This window comes from Haliotis rubra, unplaced genomic scaffold (genome assembly GCF_003918875.1).
Source record: "Haliotis rubra isolate DU_JTF1 unplaced genomic scaffold, ASM391887v1 Scf174, whole genome shotgun sequence".
NCBI classification, from domain to species: Eukaryota; Metazoa; Mollusca; class Gastropoda; order Lepetellida; family Haliotidae; genus Haliotis; species Haliotis rubra.
In genome coordinates this window covers 954,297-972,837 of record NW_025765714.1, presented here as the reverse complement: position 1 = coordinate 972,837, position 18,541 = coordinate 954,297, and the positions used below count along the sequence as shown (strand labels likewise).

Genomic DNA, 18,541 nt, shown 5'->3' with positions numbered 1-18,541 from the left:
GGTTAGGCTATGGAGTTCAAGTATACGTGTAGATATAATGCTGCCTGGACAAGTGCTATAGGTGTTTATGTCACGTGTATGTTGTGTATGTCACGTGTATGTTAGTATTCGTATACATGTGTGTGTGTGAAAACATTCTTTCGGGGGAAGGAACAGTTACAGGTGGTGAGATGAGAAACACAAGAAGATGTGACTGTCGCGGAAAGCTTATTCAGACTGTCTTTACCCAGTTTGTTTTGCACTAGTGTTTTCATTATGTATTCTGTTCGTGGTCTTCTGGTCAGACTTTTCGCTTTAACCTCTTAAGACTCTGGGTTATAGTAGTAACAAATTACATAAAATGTACTCAGAGGTCTCAAGAACAACATACATAAAGGAATCCCCTTCAGGAAAATAGTTCTAAGTTGCATAATCCATTATGACCACCAATCATCACTATTCACATATTTCACACATATTTGTTGAAGACAAAAGAGCCATAAAATGTAGCCATACTTTGTTTCCCAAAAATATCCATGGCAACTACTGACATTTAAAACTATTTATGTTAAGGTTCGAGTCGGGAATCTTTCAACTGTAAAACAGAGTGACTCTCTCTCTTTCTTTATAGTATACTCCTTGTAAATAAAGACTAAACTTCCATAATCAGCTTTGTCATGTCTTTACTAGAGTTGAGCACAAGAAGCCTGTGGCCAGTTCATTCAATCTAATGCGTATGCGTATCAATCAACAGTTTATATAACACACCATTGATGAATTATAACAAAATAATTAACATATTTAATATTATACATATATATTTTAGTGTGGGATAAATTGGAAAACACAGGTAAGTACAGCCAAACCAAGTGTCTATAGACTGGCAACTACGTGCTGTCCGGCATCCAAGCCATAGTGTAGCTCCCCTCCCCTTGCCCACGCCCACGCCATCCTGTCTGTGGTGAAGGAGAAGCCGATGTCACCCTGGGAACTGACCACCACCACACCACCAGCGCTGCCCACTCGCTCAGTCATATACTCCAGGCCACGGTCAGCCGCTTCCTGGCAGGGGACGCCTGAAGGGAGAGGGTATATAGGGAGTTGACGTGCGGTTGTGGGTGGAGGGTTGACATCGACGTCAAGCTCGAGTATCAGTGAGGGCACCTACGATAGACACATGTCAACATGTGCACGTGGTACGTCACTACGTAGCTAGACACATACATGTGCATGTGGTACCTCACTAGTCGGCTAGACACATAGATGTCAACGTGGTACGTCACTAGGGGGCTAGACACATACATGTACACGTGGTACGTCACTAGGGGGCTAGACACATACATGTACACGTGGTACGTCACTAGGTAGCTAGACACATACATGTACACGTGGTACGTCACTAGGGGGCTAGACACATACATGTCAACGTGGTACGTCACTAGGTAGCTAGACACATACATGTCCACATGGTACGTCACTAGGTAGCTAGACACATACATGTCAACGTGGTACGTCACTAGGTAGCTAGACACATACATGTCCACATGGTACGTCACTAGGTAGCTAGACACATACATGTCCACGTGGTACGTCACTAGGTAGCTAGACACATACATGTCCACGTGGTACGTCACTAGGTAGCTAGACACATACATGTCCACATGGTACGTCACTAGGTAGCTAGACACATACATGTACACGTGGTATGTCACTAGGTAGCTAGACACATACATGTACACGTGGTACGTCACTAGGTAGCTAGACACATACATGTGCACATGGTACGTCACTAGGTAGCTAGACACATACATGTGCACGTGGTACGTCACTAGGTAGCTAGACACATACATGTCCACATGGTACGTCACTAGGTAGCTAGACACATACATGTACACGTGGTACGTCACTAGGTAGCTAGACACATACATGTCCACATGGTACGTCACTAGGTAGCTAGACACATACATGTGCACGTGGTACGTCACTAGGTAGCTAGACACATACATGTCCACATGGTACGTCACTAGGTAGTCACTAGGTAGCTAGATACATACATGTGCCACATGGTACGTCACTAGGTAGCTAGACACATACATGTCCACATGGTACATGCCACTAGGTAGCTAGACACATACATGTCACTGGTGCGTCACTAGGTAGCTAGACACATACATGTGCACGTGGTACGTCACTAGGTAGCTAGACACATACATGTCCACATGGTACGTCACTAGGTAGCTAGACACATACATGTACACGTGGTACGTCACTAGGTAGCTAGACACATACATGTACACGTGGTACGTCACACTAGGTAGCTAGACACATACATGTACACACTGGTAAGCTGCGTCACTAGGTAGCTAGACACATACATGTCCACATGGTACGTCACTAGGTAGCTAGACACATACATGTCCACGTGGTGCGTCACTAGGTAGCTAGACACATACATGTCCACGTGGTGCCACTCACTAGGTAGCTAGACACATACATGTCCACATGGTGGTACGTCACTAGGTAGCTAGACACATACATGTGCACGTGGTGCGTCACTAGGTAGCTAGACACATATACATGTACACATGGTACGTCACTAGGTAGCTAGACACATACATGTCCACATGGTACGTCACTAGGTAGCTAGACACATACATGTCCACATGGTACGTCACTAGGTAGCTAGACACATACATGTCCACATGGTACGTCACTAGGTAGCTAGACACATACATGTGTCCGTTGGTACGTCACTAGGTAGCTAGACACATACATGTCCACATGGTACGTCACTAGGTAGCTAGACACATACATGTACACATGGTACGTCACTATGTAGCTACGTCACTAGGTAGCTAGACACATACATGTCACATGTACGCGCTAGACACTACATAGACACATGTACATGTCCACACGGTACGTCACTAGGTAGCTAGACACATACATGTCCACATGGTACGCGTCACTAGGTAGCTAGACACATACATGTGCCACATGGTACGTGCGTCACTAGGTAGCTAGACACATACATGTCCACATGGTACGTCACTAGGTAGCTAGACACATACATGTCCACGTGGTACGTCACTAGGTAGCTAGACACATACATGTACCACATGGTACGTCACTAGGTAGCTAGACACATACATGTCCACGTGGTACGTCACTAGGTAGCTAGACACATACATGTCCACATGGTACGTCACTAGGTAGCTAGACACATACATGTACACGTGGTACGTCACTAGGTAGCTAGACACATACATGTCCACATGGTACGTCACTAGGTAGCTAGACACATACATGTCCACGTGGTACGTCACTAGGTAGCTAGACACATACATGTCCACATGGTACGTCACTAGGTAGCTAGACACATACATGTCCACGTGGTACGTCACTAGGTAGCTAGACACATACATGTCCACATGGTACGTCACTAGGTAGCTAGACACATACATGTCCACGTGGTACGTCACTAGGTAGCTAGACACATACATGTGCACGTGGTTCGTCACTAGGTAGCTAGACACATACATGTGCACATGGTACGTCACTGGGTAGCTAGACACATACATACATGTGTACTGGTGGCTAGACACACTACGTAGCTAGACTAGACACATACATGTCCACGTGGTGCGTCACTAGGTAGCTAGACACATACATGTCACGTGGTACGTCACTAGGGGCTAGACACATACATGTCCACGTGGTACGTCACTAGGTAGCTAGACACATACATGTCCATATGGTACGTCACTAGGTAGCTAGACACATACATGTCATGTACGTGTTCCTCACCCTGCCTGGACTCTCTGACCTAACGCCTCACTCATCATCAACGGACGTGTTCCCCACCCTGCCTGGACTCTCTGACCTGACGCCTCACTCATCATCAACAGGTGTGTTCCCCACACTGCCTGGATACTCACTCGCCTACTATAGACGTGTCCCCCACCCTGCCTGGACTCTCACTCACCTACTATAGGCGTGTCCCCCACCCTACCTGGACTCTCACTCACCTACTATAGACATGTCCCCCACACTGCCTGGACTCTCTCACCTACTATAGACGTGTCCCCCACCCTGCCTGGACTCTCACTCACCTACTATAGGCGTGTCCCCCACCCTACCTGGACTCTCACTCACCTACTATAGGCGTGTCCCCCACCCTACCTGGACTCTCACTCACCTACTATAGGCGTGTCCCCCACCCTACCTGGACTCTCACTCACCTACTATAGACGTGTCCCCCACATGTCTGGACTCTCACTCATCTACTATAGACATGTCCCCCACCCTGCCTGGACTCTCACTCACCTACTATAGGCGTGTCCCCCACCCTACCTGGACTCTCACTCACCTACTATAGACGTGTCCCCTAAATGTCTGGACTCTCACTCATCTACTATAGACATGTCCCCCACCCTGCCTGGACTCTCACTCACCTACTATAGAAGTGTCCCCCACATGTCTGGACTCTCACTCACCTACTATAGACGTGTCCCCCACATGTCTGGACTCTCACTCATCTACTATAGACATGTCCCCCACACTGCCTGGACTCTCTCACTTACTATAGAAGTGTCCCCCACATGTCTGGACTCTCACTCGACTACTATAGACATGTCCCACACACTGCCTGGACTCTCTCACCTACTATAGAAGTGTCCCCCACATGTCTGGACTCTCACTCACCTACTATAGACGTGTCCCCCACATGTCTGGACTCTCACTCACCTACTATAGGCGTGTCCCCCACATGTCTGGACTCTCACTCAGCTACTATAGACGTGTCCCCCACATGTCCGGACTCTCACTCACCTACTATAGACGTGTCCCCCACCCTGCCTGGACTCTCACTCACCTACTATAGACGTGTCCCCCACATGTCTGGACTCTCACTCACCTACTATAGACGTGTCCCCCACCCTGCCTGGACTCTCACTCACCTACTATAGACGTGTCCCCCATGTCTGGACTCACTCACTGTCTGGACTCCCCACATGTCCGGACTCTCACTCACCTACTATAGACGTGTCCTCCACATGTCTGGACTCTCACTCACCTACTATAGACGTGTCCCCCACATGTCTGGACTCTCACTCACCTACTATAGACGTGTCCCCCAACCTGCCTGGACTCTCACTCACCTACTATAGACGTGTCCCCCACATGTCTGGACTCTCACTCATCTACTATAGACATGTCCCCCACCCTGCCTGGACTCTCTCACCTACTATAGACATGTCTCCCACATGTCTGGACTCTCACTCACCTACTATAGATATGTCCCCCACCCTGCCTGGACTCTCACTCACCTACTATAGAAGTGTCCCCCACATGTCTGGACTCTCACTCACCTACTATAGACATGTCCCCCACATGTCTGGACTCTCACTCACCTACTATAGACGTGTCCCCCACCCTACCTGGACTCTCACTCACCTACTATAGGCGTGTCCCCCACCCTACCTGGACTCTCACTCACCTACTATAGGCGTGTCCCCCACCCTACCTGGACTCTCACTCACCTACTATAGACGTGTCCCCCACATGTCTGGACTCTCACTCATCTACTATAGAAGTGTCCCCCACACTGCCTGGACTCTCACTCACCTACTATAGAAGTGTCCCCCACATGTCTGGACTCTCACTCACCTACTATAGGCGTGTCCCCTACCCTGCCTGGACTCTCACTCACCTACTATAGGCGTGTCCCCCACATGTCTGGACTCTCACTCACCTACTATAGACGTGTCCCCCACATGTCTGGACTCTCACTCACCTACTATAGACGTGTCCCCCACATGTCTGGACTCTCACTCACCTACTATAGACGTGTCCCCCACATGTCTGGACTCTCACTCACCTACTATAGACGTGTCCCCCACATGTCTGGACTCTCACTCACCTACTATAGACGTGTCCCCACCCTGCCTGGACTCTCACTCACCTACTATAGACGTGTCCCCCACATGTCTGGACTCTCACTCACCTACTATAGACGTGTCCCCCACATGTCTGGACTCTCACTCACCTACTATAGACGTGTCCCCCACATGTCTGGACTCTCACTCACCTACTATAGACGTGTCCCCCACATGTCTGGACTCTCACTCACCTACTATAGACATGTCCCCCACCCTGCCTGGACTCTCACTCACCTACTATAGACGTGTCCCCCACATGTCTGGACTCTCACTCATCTACTATAGACATGTCCCCCACCCTGCCTGGACTCTCTCACCTACTATAGACATGTCCCCCACATGTCTGGACTCTCACTCACCTACTATAGACGTGTCCCCCACCCTGCCTGGACTCTCACTCACCTACTATAGACGTGTCCCCAACTCTACCGGGTCTCTTGGCCGTGATGCCCCCAGTAGAGGTGCAGAACGCTACACAGCCAGTCTTGTCCACTGCCACTGCCCCCACTGTGTCGTGGCCCTGGGGGACGTTTCTGTCACACAAAACACTAGGATGCAATTTAACAGCAATAACGCACACCATTTGTGACACACTCTAAAGTAAATACAAGTATAAGTTCACTTTGACGATTTGAATACGGGAACGTTACCTTACAAGCACTGTCTGACGGAATGAGATATGTGACAATTCCTCACCTATTGTTAAAGAGGACATTGATGGTTGTTTTGTACTTCTTGAAGTGTTCCAGCTCAGCTCTGGCAGTGTCTGTGATCAACGAGTCAGCTTGCACCGTCGGAATGCCGCACTCGTCAGCGAACTTGTTGGCTCCTGGGCCAACCAGCAGAACATGCTCTGTCTGCAGGTGAACACAGAACTGTCAACATGGTCACATGGCACGTGCTCTGCCTTCAGGTGAACACAGAACTGTCAACATTGCCACATGGCACGACAGAAGAACTGTCTTCCGGTAAACACAAAACTGTCAACATTGTCACATGGCACGACAATGCGTGCTCTGTCTCAGGTGAACACAAAACTGTCAACAGAACTGTCAACATGGCCACATGCCACAACAACACGTGCTCTGTGTTAGGTGACCCAGGGAGACTATAGAAATGTTGTAGAGTATCCCTGGGTGACCACAGAACTGTCAACATGGTCACACGGCACAACACAAGATCTGCCTTCAGGTGAACACAGTCTTGGCAGCGTGGTCATATGGGTCGTCATACAGTAATAAATTATGGCGCTATGTTGATGGTTGGCATTAAGGTTTTCTTGAGCTCATTACACTAACACACGTGGAGCCAAATAGTGCAGGCATAAACCCAGCTGGAAGTTAGATGGTTTCATGGCGAAATATTACATTTATCACCATGAAACAAAAGCAGCGACAGCCTGTGTCAGTAAAAACTCCAGTACCCTCGATTATCCAGTGTAGCATATCACAATATATTCATCATGATAGAGATGCACTGGAAAATCGAGTGGTTTAACAACTCAACTAACCGACCTTCTCGAGCACCTCTCTGGCCAGGATGCACGGGTTTTTTGATGTTCTGGACACAGGCGACACCCCCTGCCCTCAGGTTACGCCCTTCCATCACGACAGCATCCATCTCAACCTCGCCGTCCAGCGTCAGCACCGACCCCGTGCCTGTTGGTTCAAGACAGTTAACGAGCAAAGACAACAACAGTAAATAGCGATGCGGGCAATACAAATCTGGACATGAATTGAGACACAGTATAACGTCTCCTCATTTGCACACTTTGGAACTTAAATATGACGTTTTCTTAAGAGGCTGTCTAAATATACTCCTCACAAAAAGTTAAGCAACAAGTATTTTTTTCCACATATTTTCTTCATGGGTATATGAAGTTATTACTTGGCATATAAGCCATGCAGGAGAACCCTTTACGATTGATGAACTTAAAGCATTTCCCATATTGTTTTTCTGATAACATTGTTAGCACCGCCTGAACGCAACCACCCTCAAAACTCACATGCAAAATGCATGGAAAACATGTGCTATACACGTCGCACATGCGTTCTGATTGCGTTAAAACTGCCAGCAACGACAAATTGTTGACAGTAACATTTGAGAAATGGCTAGGCGTCACTTGACACCAATTGAAGTTGCTCAAATTGTTGGAATGGTGCAGGGGTCAGACCCAGAGTGCTGTTGCCAACCATTTCAATGTTCATCGAAGCGTCATCTCCAGAGCGATCACTCGTCACCAACAGACCGGATTGATGACTGAGAGACCACGCTCAGGTCGTCCAAGGGTGACAACTCCCAGAGAGGACCGATACTTGGCCACCCTAGCCCGGCGGAACAGGTTCACCACAGCCAGATCTCTCCAGAATGACCTCCAGAGAGTTGCTGGGAACAGAATCTCCACACAGACAGTGAGGAACAGACTCCATGCTGAAGGTCTCAGGTCCCGAAGACCAGTGCAACGTATCCCACTGCCTGCACACCATCGTCAACAGAGACTGAATTGGGCTAACCAACGACGTAACTGGAGAGTCAATCGCTGGCGTAATGTTCTCTTCACAGATGAGTCAAGATTCTGTCTGGACTTCAATGATGGTAGGGCTCGTGTGTGGAGAAACCGTAACGAACGATACGCCAACTGTACGATTGCTGAACATGATCAGTATGGAGGTGGGAGTTTGATGATCTGGGCAGGAATCCAAGTTGGACGACGAACTGATCTTGTGGTCATCAGACGAGGTACCATGACAGGTGTGAGGTACCGAGACGAAATTGTCACACCTGTGATCATTCCGTGGGCTCAGCAAGCAGGTCCTAACTTCATCTTCATGGATGACAATGCCCGTCCACATCGAGCAAGAGTTGTCACTGATGTTCTTCAGACCACCAACATCACCCATATGGACTGGCCTGCAAGGTCTCCTGACCTGAATCCTATTGAACATGCTTGGGACATCCTCGGAAGGCGTGTGTACGGCCTCCACGTTCGTCCTCAGACTCTGGATCAGCTTGAACAGGCATTGCGGAGAGAATGGCAGAACATTCCACAACAGACTCTAGACAGACTCATCTGGTCAATGCCTAGACGTCTTGAAGCGTGTATTCAGGTCAATGGTGGCCATACACGTTATTAAACTTTGGATCAGTGCTCAAAACTGACAGTAAAAGTGTTTTCAGACATTTTCATACCCTGATGCAACACATTTTGCACGGCTTTTTCAGTGACACTGTTTTTGATGATTTGCAAGTCAGTTATTGTTCAATGAATTTTGATTTCTTTGTTGGAAAAGTGTGTGGATATGCTTTATCTTTGTTATGTTTGATTCAGTTGTAATGATCATGAGTAAAGGCATATGTACTGACCAAAAATACACTTGTTGCTTAATTTTTTGTGAGGAGTATAATTTTAAAGTGAAAAAGTAAACAATTGCCGTTTGGCTAGTTTCAGATATTCGCATAATCCTCCAAAAAGCAAGACAAAACGATGTGAGAGCTATCCTCTTGAAACCAAACCTACTCGAAAAAAGATGTGTTCTTAGTTATGGCTATAAGTGTAAACTATAGAATATATAGGCTCAAACAAATGAATACTTCGTGTATTACTACAGTGAACTGTGTATGAACTCCAGCGTGTATTACTACGGTGTCCAGTGTATGAGCTCGAGCGTGTATTACTACGGTGTCCAGTGTATGAACTCCAGCGTGTATTACTACGATGTCCAGTGTATGAACTCCAGCGTGTATTACTACGGTGTCCAGTGTATGAACTCCAGTGTGTATTGCTACGGTGTCCAGTGTATGATCTCCAGCGTGTATTACTACGGTGTCCTGTGTATGAACTCCAGCGTGTATTACTACGATGTCCAGTGTATGAACTCCAGCGTGTATTACTACGGTGTCCTGTGTATGAGTTCCATATTACTACGGTGTCCAGTGTATGAACCCAGCGTGTATTACTACGGTGTCCTGTGTATGAGTTCCAGCGTGTATTACTACGGTGTCCAGTGTATGAACTCCAGCGTGTATTACTACGGTGTCCAGTGTATGATCTCCAGCGTGTATTGCTACGGTGTCCAGTGTATGAGCTCGAGCGTGTATTACTATGGTGCCATGTGTATGAAATCCAGCGTGTATTACTACGGTGTCCAGTGTATGAGCTCGAGCGTGTATTACTACGGTGTCCAGTGTATGAGCTCGAGCGTGTATTACTACGGTGTCCTGTGTATGAACTCCAGCGTGTATTACTACGGTGTCCTGTGTATGAGCTCGAGCGTGTATTACTACGGCGTCCTGTGTATGAGCTCGGGCGTGTATTACTACGGTGTCCAGTGTATGAGCTCCAGCGTGTATTACTATGGTGCCATGTATGATGAAATTACTACGGCGTCCAGTGTATGAACTCGAGCGTGTATTACTACGGTGTCCAGTGTATGAGCTCGAGCGTGTATTACTACGGTGTCCAGTGTATGAGCTCGAGCGTGTATTACTACGGTGTCCTGTGTATGAACTCCAGCGTGTATTACTACGGTGTCCTGTGTATGAGCTCGAGCGTGTATTACTACGGTGTCCAGTGTATGAGCTCCAGCGTGTATTACTACGGTGTCCTGTGTATGAACTCCAGCGTGTATTACTACGGTGTCCAGTGTATGAGCTCCAGCGTGTATTACTACGGTGTCCTGTGTATGAGAACTCCAGCGTGTATTACTACGGTGTCCAGTGTATGAGCTCGAGCGTGTATTACTACGGTGTCAGTGTATGAGCTCCAGCGTGTATTACTACGGTGTCCAGTGTATGAGCTCGAGCGTGTATTACTACGGTGTCCAGTGTATGAGCTCCAGCGTGTATTACTACGGTGTCCTGTGTATGAACTCCAGCGTGTATTACTACGGTGTCCTGTGTATGAGCTCGAGCGTGTATTACTACGGCGTCCTGTGTATGAGCTCCAGCGTGTATTACTACGGTGTCCAGTGTATGAGCTCGAGCGTGTATTACTACGGTGTCCAGTGTATGAGCTCGAGCGTGTATTACTACGGTGTCCAGTGTATGAGCTCCAGCGTGTATTACTACGGTGTCCTGTGTATGAGCTCGAGCGTGTATTACTACGGTGTCCAGTGTATGAACTCCAGCGTGTATTACTACGGTGTCCAGTGTATGAGCTCCAGCGTGTATTACTACGGTGTCCAGTGTATGAGCTCCAGCGTGTATTACTATGGTGCCCTGTGTATGAAATCCAGCGTGTATTACTACGGTGTCCTGTGTATGAACTCCAGCGTGTATTACTACGGCGTCCTGTGTATGAACTCCAGCGTGTATTACTACGGTGTCCAGTGTATGAGCTCCAGCGTGTATTACTACGGTGTCCAGTGTATGAACTCCAGCGTGTATTACTACGGCGTCCTGTGTATGAACTCCAGCGTGTATTACTACGGTGTCCAGTGTATGATCTCCAGCGTGTATTACTATGGTGCCCTGTGTATGAGCTCCAGCGTGTATTACTACGGTGTCCAGTGTATGAACTCCAGTGTGTATTGCTACGGTGTCCAGTGTATGATCTCCAGCGTGTATTACTATGGTGCCATGTGTATGAGCTCCAGCGTGTATTACTACGGTGTCCTGTGTATGAGCTCCAGCGTGTATTACTACGGTGCCCAGGTGTTTGTATCCATACAGATGACGTAATCCCAGCGTGCCTAACCACTAGGTAACCGACAAGGCAATGGGTACAAACTATACACTAATTTAGCACTGCCGACATACTGGTGTTGAATGAATTATGAAATGAAGCTTGTGTCTTCTAACCTGCGTCATAGCCACGAAGTCTTAGATGCGGCGTTAAGCAATACTTGCTCACTCACTCACTCTAACCTGCGTCAAAGGCCGGGTCATCCTCCATGACGCAGATAGCTGCCACCACGGCGTCCAGGGCGGACCCTCCCTCGGCGAGGACGTCGTGCCCAGCCCGGGCTGCACGCTGCACCCCGTCCACGCTGGGCCCGGCCAGGTTTTCTGGGATACCCCATGCCCCTCCGTGGATAGCTATTGCGGGCAACTTGGCAACGCTCATACTTGGGGGAGCGGAGGTGAGGGTAGGGGTAGCGTCTCGGAGTTGAGGCAGAAGCGTAAATCAGACTGCCACAATACGCCACATGCAGGCGTTATATCTAGAATTTAATGAAAGGTAATTTAACGCAAATGACCCAATGAATAACCCAAGTCATCCGTGGAGATTATGTAACAATATTTAAATTGACATAATTGCAAATACAACAATATGCAAAGCTACAAAACAAGTACGAAATATACAGTACGTTAGGTTAATATCACTGTGAACGGTTGTAAGTATTCTTGTGGGGGAGACTTTTACCCTCTTTGAGAGCTCACTGTCCAAATATTTCGACAATATGCTCGATATTTTTATACAACACGTGGCTCTGGTAATATCGACATACAGACCATCTCTACAGTAGGTCAGTAAGGTAATTCTAGCAGTCTTCCCGAAGTACCATATTCACCACACACCCCTCCACTCACCTGCTGTTAGAGGATACAGTCCAACAATGTCAGGGTTACGCAGGGCTTTCCACTCCAACAATGTCAGGGTTACGCAGGTCTTTTCCTGGGGAATACTGCTGCCGCGTTTGACCTAGTTGTTCAACCTCACAGCAGATAGCCTATGTATTTGGGTGTACTTTGACCCATGTCAGGTTGTCCCAATCTGTTTTCATCGATGTTCACTCTTAATGGCATAGGCCGCATATCACCTTTACAGTCCGTCTCACAGTCCCCAGACTACACTGTTTTCCATTCCGCCACGCCCTGTCTGTAATGGAAAGCTCTATGTGAAGAAGCTCTACTTTTAGTAGATTGTCTTCACTGAATTTCCCAATTCACCGGTGCTCATTTCCAATTTAAATAGTTATTTGTTTCTATCAAAATTTTATGTTTTCAGAGACTAAATGTTACTCCACATATGTCCATGTATATTTGTATCTAGTTATACATGCTCATGAGGTGTAGATCAACCTTGTCAATTCTATATACTCACTATGAAGCTGTGTATATATTCTCCTTGTTTTCAACTCTTTGTATCACTTGCTTGATAACGGTGTTAGTACCTACACCGAAACGTCGTACCAATTGCAATAAAGAACTCGACTATCCATAGAACTTGGGTTTCCTTCACCTATACAACTTGTAAAATGCCTCTCAAAGAAATGCTCATATTTGTTTGTGAATACTCTAGACCCGTAGTTGTACATAGGTGTACAACGTATGAGATGCGTACAACATGCTAGACATGTTCATGGCAGGATGGATCGACTCAGTATTCTTTTTGAAGTGGCGACGGCGTTTTCGATTACGTTTAGACCTCTTGTGAGTCAGTGAGCGAGTCGGGTTTTACGCCGCTTTTAGCAATATTCCAGCAATGTCATAGAAATGGGTATCACACATTGTACCCATGTACGAATTCGAACTCGGGTTTTCAACGTGACGTGCGAAAGCTCTGACAACTAGTCTCAAAACGTTGTATCCGGATATCGTGTAAAGGAGGGGCATCCCCACCGCCACTGTATATATAGCAAACCCGTGGAGATTTGGGTTAGAATTGATCTTCAGTAACCCATGCTTGTCGTGGATCGGGTGGGCAGGCTCGCTGTATTGGCTGACACATGTCATCGTATCCCAATTGCGTAGAACGATGCTCGTGATGTTGAACACTGGATTGTCTGGTCCAGACTCAATTATTTACAGACCGCCGCCATATAGCTGGAATATTGCTGAGTGCGGTGTTAAACAACAACCAAGCCAACCAACTGTAAATATAGTAACAACCACACCACCAAATACACGACAAAGTAATATGTTCCTGACAACTATAAAGACAATGTAACCATGTTCTATTGAATCGTAACATAAATAATGAAATGAAACTACCCATATGACATTGTGTAGTATCATTTACAGCATACGTAATATACATGTAACCAAATTAAAGTGTGTTAACGGGATATATGTTGTCCCAAGAAAAAGCGTACATTTCAGAAAGTAAACTGAGAAAAATTATGACAATTTATATACCACAGCGGTATAATAGGCTGGTAACTTATAGGTAGGTATAATATCTTTAACTGGCTTAAGAATAGAAGGTATGCATACATACAATATTCGCAGACGAATCCTTTATCCATCAGCTACAACAGGCCGATGTTGAAACACACCAATGTCTAAAATGTCTCGTCTACTTGTTAACTGAGGCGCGTTTTGGAATATGTTTAACAGTCAAAGCCAGACTGTGAAAGCCAGTCAATGCCACTCCTTGGTACTACATTAGGTGCATGGAATAATGAAGTATGAACAATGTTTTTGAATTGCAGTACAATCACACAGTTCGCCACGTTACAGTAGTCATTGCACATACCACTTGTCAGTTTGACTCCTGTTCTCTGTTTTATCATTACCCTTTCTTCCCCGCCGTGATATTGGTGGATTATTGCTGAAAGCGGCGTAAAACTAAATTCACTCTCACACTCATTAGCCTTTCTGAAGAGAAATTTCTCCTCTATACCTTATATTCTCTAGAATGTAATTCTTACGTCGTATGTTCATATGATATCATATTAATTTTGTAATCAACCGGAGGAAAGGCTCCCCGTAAACAACTGACCACCAAGGCTGCTCGTAAGAGCGCCCCGGCTACCGGAGGTGTAAAGAAACCTCACAGATACAGGCCCGGTACCGTAGCTCTTCGTGACATCCGTCGTTACCAGAAGAGCACAGTTGAACGCGTTTAAGTAAATTTAATTTTTACGCAGAGGCAGGAATGTCCAGTGAAGCGAGTCAAAGATTTCTGACGTATTTATATATTTGATATTTGCCACCTAACTAACTGTACACATCAGGCTGTTAATGTTAAATAATACCAGTTTAGGTAGCTTATGTTAAGGCTTTCATTTGCATACTTTGATCTCTAATACCGATTAAATAGTTGGCTTGCGATTCCTGTTGAGATGTGGAACACGCCGGATGATCTGATACAAAACTTGGTAATTTCATTTCCTTGGGCCTCTCGTGTGGTCGGTCTCCAAATGGAGTCTCCCTTGCACTGGGAGTGAATGGTCCAACATTCTCTGTTGCACCATATAGTTAGACACAGAAATTAGTTTTAGACTAGTGAAAATTCAGAGGACCTGCTTTATTGCTACCAAATTTTCACTATTTACACAAATCACTAGTCCGAAATTACCTCTGGACTAGTTGCGTTTATTAAAGGTGTTTATCCCTCTGTCATCTTGACATCAAGCAATGAAAACCATAATGCATTATCCATACATAAAGCTCTTCCAAAATGGGTTTATTGTTTTTCAAGGCACGTACATTTTCCAATGGAAAATTCAAATATTCATGTCGACACCACGCACTGAATTACACTAACAGAGTCTATCCTTCTATAATCTCGACATCAAGCATACATGTCCCTTTCACCCCTTGCTTTTGGGGCATCACATTAACAACTGTAAAACATCTCACTAACTCATAAAAGACAAGTTCATCTCAACCCCAAGCTATCATCTGAGTCTTTACAATGTCTGTACTACGCAACACACCACGTTTTAGTGTTCAAGTGAACACTGCCGTTCGAAAACATACACTGACGATAAAGAACTGTGTCGATATTGCGTTCTGGCAAGTTCTCTGGAAGTCCATTAAACATATTCATCCTCCAGGGAGACGCAATAAATTCCTTCCTTGTTGATTACTTCAGACATAGGTTTTGAAAGGATCTCCCAGAAAACACGACGAGCTTCTAGATCTATACAGTATTCTTGCATGAGGGGGATATTGTTGCTGATTGTTTATTCATCTGTCAAGTCACCCAGGTGAACACGTTCGTCTCACACCACACGACACATGAACCTCACTATTACATACAAGAGGGTCCATGGTTTAATCTGGATTATCTGTATCTAACACATGTATCTGTAACCCAGACTGTTGCTGCTGAAACCAGACACTACACCAACTGTTCACTTCCTTGATCGATTTTCTCTTCAGCCCGGACTCGTGAACAGGTTTCGGTTCAGTCTAATGTCGCCTGCAGTTTGTACAACAGCCTGTCCCGTCTATTGTGGAAGTATTGCATACGGACAGTCTTTAGTTTGTATCCAACAAACACACCAGCGGCAAATGCAATGAAGCACAAAATAGTTGCCTGTTGAAGGATCGCCATTTTGAACAGCTTGCATGGTAACTGCGTACATGTGAGTTATCCGCCCTTGGCTGGTGCAAAGCTGATAAATACTGCGTGCAATAGTTTGGATTTCACTGAGGGACCGTTCGTGATTTATGGCGGGGGTGGGGTGGTGTGGTGTATACATGTATACACATGTCACATGTACTGGGGTGTGGGGGTGGGTGTTCAGCAATTTTGTACGTGGATTTATTAAAAAATATGCTTAAAAATTTGGGGGTAACTTTGTGCATAAATTTTAGGGTGTGTGTGTCATTCACATTGTACATGCTTCTTCATAAAAAATCATCACCCCCCACCCTCCCAGCCATAAATTTTGAACGGTCCCTAACAGGCTCTTCTATCTCTCTATCAAACAATGAATGAAAACGATGCATTTACGAAACTATAAAGCCATTCTAGATAATGAACATTTCAAAACGGGTTTATCATATTTAAAGGCAAAAACATTTCCACACGTAAAAATAAAATATTCAAACAGTCTGAACATGGTACCATTAAGTTATCATCGTATACATCGGACCTTACAGATCCAGCACTATTTTTGTATCGTATATTGGAAATTATACCATGACTTTGGCGACAGTGTAAACATAAGGCGTGCAGTTAATGCAGCAGGGGTTAAAATACATTCAATCAAGTTCTTCTCCCGACATACATATCTACCATAATTTGTAAACAGGTTATTCATCTAAACAGTCCGGTCTCAGTGTCACAACTTGCAGGAATAGGCATATATTGTGTCAAAATATCCATATTACTTAATGTTACATATATCCTCGTTTTATGAGTTTTCGGATGCCTAATGCACCACTCACACGGGTCCGCTGTGGGTGTGACATACATGTCCCTTTCAACCTTCACTTTGAACCCAAATATAATTCAGCATATTGTCGCACAACCTTCACTTCCCTGGCCTTGTGACGCAACACGCCATGTTGCGGAAATAAATATAATTCATCCTCCAGGGATTATTTGTTGAATTTTTCAGACAGGTTTTGAGAGTATCTCCAAGAAAACATGACAGGCCTCTAGATCTATATTCTTAATTTAGGGAATGTTGTTGCTTAATTTATAAATTCATCTGTCAAGTCACATAGGTGAACACGCACCACAGGACACATGAACGTACAATAGGGTCCAAGATTTTATTTGGATTATCTGTATCTAACACCTGTATCTGCTAGACTGTTGTTGCTGAAAACAGACACCACACATAACAATATATGGTCTCTGTTGAAACTGAACTGGGTTGTACACTTCGTTTGTCGATCACTGACTTCAGTCCTTTCGTGAACAGCTCAGGACGAGGTTGCCGCTCTCAGTTCACTCTGTGTCGCCTGCAGTTTGTTAAGCAGCCTGTCCCTTTTATTCTGTAAGTATTTCACACGAACAGTCTTTAGTTTGTATCCCACAAACACACCTGTGGCAAATGCAATGAGGCACAAAACACTTGTTTGGTGAGGGATCGCCATTTTGAACAGCTTGCATGGTATCTCTGTGGGAGTTATCCGCCCTTGGCTGGTTGTTCATTGCTGTGTGCTGACTGAGGGAAGGCGGGGGGATTAAACCAGAAATAAATCATGTTGCGATGCTTCGCAAGAAAGTTCTGTGAATATTGAACTATCGAACGCTTAACCTGTAAATCAATAAAATAAAAATGACATCAAAGTAGACATGGTAAATCAGTCTATATATCCCAATAAAACTGAGTTCGAAGGATGGTTTGTAACGAAAACGTACCGTCAGGATTCCCATGCCAATCACCAGAGCGACTTCAAGAGGACTGGTTGGTTACCATGTTTGGCCTGGCTGGTTGTCTGTCGTCATACCCCATCGGTGAGAATGGGTTATGAGACTCGATTGTTTAAACACCACTAAGATGCGGCTTTCGTTTGTGGACACATAAGGACCAGTTACTCACTTCTTACCGACAGTTTCCATGACAAATGTATATACCTGGAGTGAGTGAGTGAGTTTAGTTTTACGCGGCCCTCAGCAATGTTTCAGCTATATGGCGGCGGTCTGTAAATAATAGCGTCTGGACCAGACAATCAAGTGATTAACAGCATGAACATCGATCCACACCTAAAGTAATTATCTCAACAAGTCAATGTTTATGTAACAGATACATATTTAGGACATGAAACTCCGCCTCAGTGTAGATTACCCGTACACTATACGTATTGTAAAATAACGGCGACTAACAATGAGGAGTCCCGATTGTTTGGCTGACTGTGGATCAGAGTGATCCTATAACGTGGGGCGTTCACCATGCCACGCCCACCTTGCTGGAATATTGACGAATAAATAAACGCGCCAAGTTTAACGTCTTGAAATTCATCTCTATGAATCTGACAGTCTAGGAACACAC

General features: G+C 45.6%; 1 protein-coding gene and 1 long non-coding RNA gene across 2 annotated transcripts; both read right to left on the bottom strand.

Annotated features, from left to right (window-relative positions):
• Positions 1–645: 645 nt before the first annotated feature.
• Positions 646–12,603, bottom strand: LOC124272873 (isoaspartyl peptidase/L-asparaginase-like). The gene is given in 8 exon segments (XM_046708091.1): positions 646–1,143; positions 2,034–2,061; positions 6,317–6,451; positions 6,615–6,775; positions 7,433–7,471; positions 7,473–7,576; positions 11,784–12,079; positions 12,450–12,603. Coding segments are annotated over 7 exon segments (957 nt in total). The 5' UTR covers positions 11,983–12,079; positions 12,450–12,603; the 3' UTR covers positions 646–852.
• Positions 12,604–15,241: 2,638 nt separating this feature from the next.
• Positions 15,242–17,444, bottom strand: LOC124272899. Its single transcript, XR_006897474.1, has 3 exons — positions 17,389–17,444; positions 16,884–16,885; positions 15,242–15,939 (listed from the first exon to the last, which is right to left on the bottom strand). It is a non-coding gene; the product is annotated as an uncharacterized LOC124272899 (long non-coding RNA).
• Positions 17,445–18,541: the final 1,097 nt, after the last annotated feature.